At 45.8% G+C, this 502-nt stretch overlaps 1 protein-coding gene across 1 annotated transcript in view; it reads left to right on the forward strand.

The window, feature by feature from the left end:
• Positions 1–502, forward strand: part of LOC141436550 (uncharacterized) — a 4,702-nt gene extending 4,200 nt beyond the window's left edge. Inside the window, exons 4-5 of the mRNA XM_074099553.1 lie at positions 4–102; positions 183–502. Of these exons, the coding sequence (XP_073955654.1) occupies positions 4–102; positions 183–502 (419 nt within the window). The remainder of the gene's footprint in view (positions 1–3; positions 103–182) is intronic.

Here is a 502-nt window from a genome sequence, read left to right on the forward strand (position 1 = left end):
CAGACCTAGGTATTATGTACAAGAAGCATTACAAGGAAGGCATTCTGGAATGTTACAGTGATGCCGATCATGCAGGTGATGTAAGCACTGGGAGATCCACCAGTGAGTCTTGTGCATGTATGCAGGAGGAGCGATCTCATGGCTAAGCCAAAGACAAGCAAGTGTTGCAATTTCAACAACAGAGGTTGAAATTGTCGCCGCAAGTGAAGCAGCCAGGGAAACTGTATGGCTGTCCCGGCTATTGAGCAATCTTGTTGTTCTAAAGAAGATCCCTTGCTTAAGAGTGGATAATGAAGCTGCTATAAGGCTAGCTGAAAATCCCGAGTTCCATCGACGGACTAAGCATATTCGGGTACGGCACTTCTTCGTTAGAGAGTTGGTTACTAGCAGTGCGCTAGCTGTAAACAAGGTAGCCAGTGAAGAGCAGCTGGCTGACATATTTACGAAGCCACTCACAAGAGCCATAATTCTCAAGATCTCAAAGCTTATAGGTCTTTGCTGA

This window comes from Choristoneura fumiferana, chromosome 16 (genome assembly GCF_025370935.1).
Source record: "Choristoneura fumiferana chromosome 16, NRCan_CFum_1, whole genome shotgun sequence".
In the NCBI taxonomy this organism is placed as follows: domain Eukaryota; kingdom Metazoa; phylum Arthropoda; class Insecta; order Lepidoptera; family Tortricidae; genus Choristoneura; species Choristoneura fumiferana.